Below are 1068 nucleotides of genomic sequence, written 5' to 3' on the forward strand. Positions count from 1 at the left end.
TTAGAGTTAAATTACCTTATATTTTCTCCGCCACTCCACGCATACATGCACTATGAACTTACTGTAAATTCTACATCAATCAATCAATCGTATATACGTATAATCTCGTATTTTTATATATAGATTCGCAACGTCAAAGATTCAAGAGATGAAGGAAGCTAGAAATTGCCTCAGCCTTTCCTTCATGGAAAAATTCTAGTTCCTTGAGTGCCAAACTTCTGAGCTCCTTCACCACTTCCGTTGTTTCCATCTCATTTCTTTCTTCAACTCTATTTGAAAACGCTATCATCACTCCCACACACAGACCATATCTTCTCAATCTCTCTATTTCCTCCTCACTTGCACCTCCTAATATGGCCCCACAGGCGGCCCCACATGCATGGAGCCCACCTTCCTTTTTTTCACACACGTATTTGTAGTACCTTGATTGTTTGCACAGCATCAGTATCTCATGGTATTGCCCATCCACCATGCCCTGTGACCCCATGGCACGTGTCATTTCAACAATAACCCGTAAAATCCGGTCCGAATTGTTTTGGGCCGGATCCATTGACTTAGCCAATAACTCATACCCAAATGCAAACATTCCATCTCCAGTGAGAAGCTCTATCCCTGGACTGTGAACCATGGGCCTGGGTTTGGGCTTGGTCTTGAGCCTATCGGTTGATAAAAGTTGCTCGTGAATAACAGCTGCAGCATGCATGAGGTGCAAGGCAGCTGCCGCAGCAATGGCTTGGTCGCGGTGGCCGCCCACGAGCTCACACGCGGCCACGCACAAAGCCGGCCCGGGGCTTGGCGGGGCAGAAAACACTAAATGGTGCATGGGCTCAAACACTGAGAGTGGAGGCCTGACAAGGATGTGCTGCTTGAGATGGACTTCTATCTCGGCATGCACGGAGGCCCAATAAGGATGATCTTGCGACATTATGGCCATCGTGGTCCTAGATGGACGGCTAGGATTTGATCTTGACATTTTATTTGCCAATACGTTTGGGTTGATGCTAACGCGAAGGACAGCTGCCATAGCTAGGAGGAAGCGTGAGAGAGGCTTATTGAGAGAGCAAGGGA

At 47.4% G+C, this 1068-nt stretch overlaps 1 protein-coding gene across 1 annotated transcript; it reads right to left on the minus strand.

Moving 5' to 3' along the window:
* On the minus strand, positions 1-1068 carry LOC117625862 (heterodimeric geranylgeranyl pyrophosphate synthase small subunit, chloroplastic-like). Its single transcript, XM_034357445.1, has one exon. The coding sequence runs from the start codon at positions 1022-1024 to the stop codon at positions 134-136; it is 891 nt and encodes a 296-aa protein (XP_034213336.1). The 5' UTR covers positions 1025-1068; the 3' UTR covers positions 1-133.

The sequence above is a fragment of the Prunus dulcis genome, chromosome 4, assembly GCF_902201215.1.
Source record: "Prunus dulcis chromosome 4, ALMONDv2, whole genome shotgun sequence".
NCBI classification, from domain to species: Eukaryota; Viridiplantae; Streptophyta; class Magnoliopsida; order Rosales; family Rosaceae; genus Prunus; species Prunus dulcis.

Bases quoted from the DNA above. Each gene is read 5' to 3' on its own strand.
- LOC117625862 (XM_034357445.1), bottom strand. From the start codon at position 1,024: ATGGCAGCTGTCCTTCGCGTTAGCATCAACCCAAACGTATTGGCAAAT.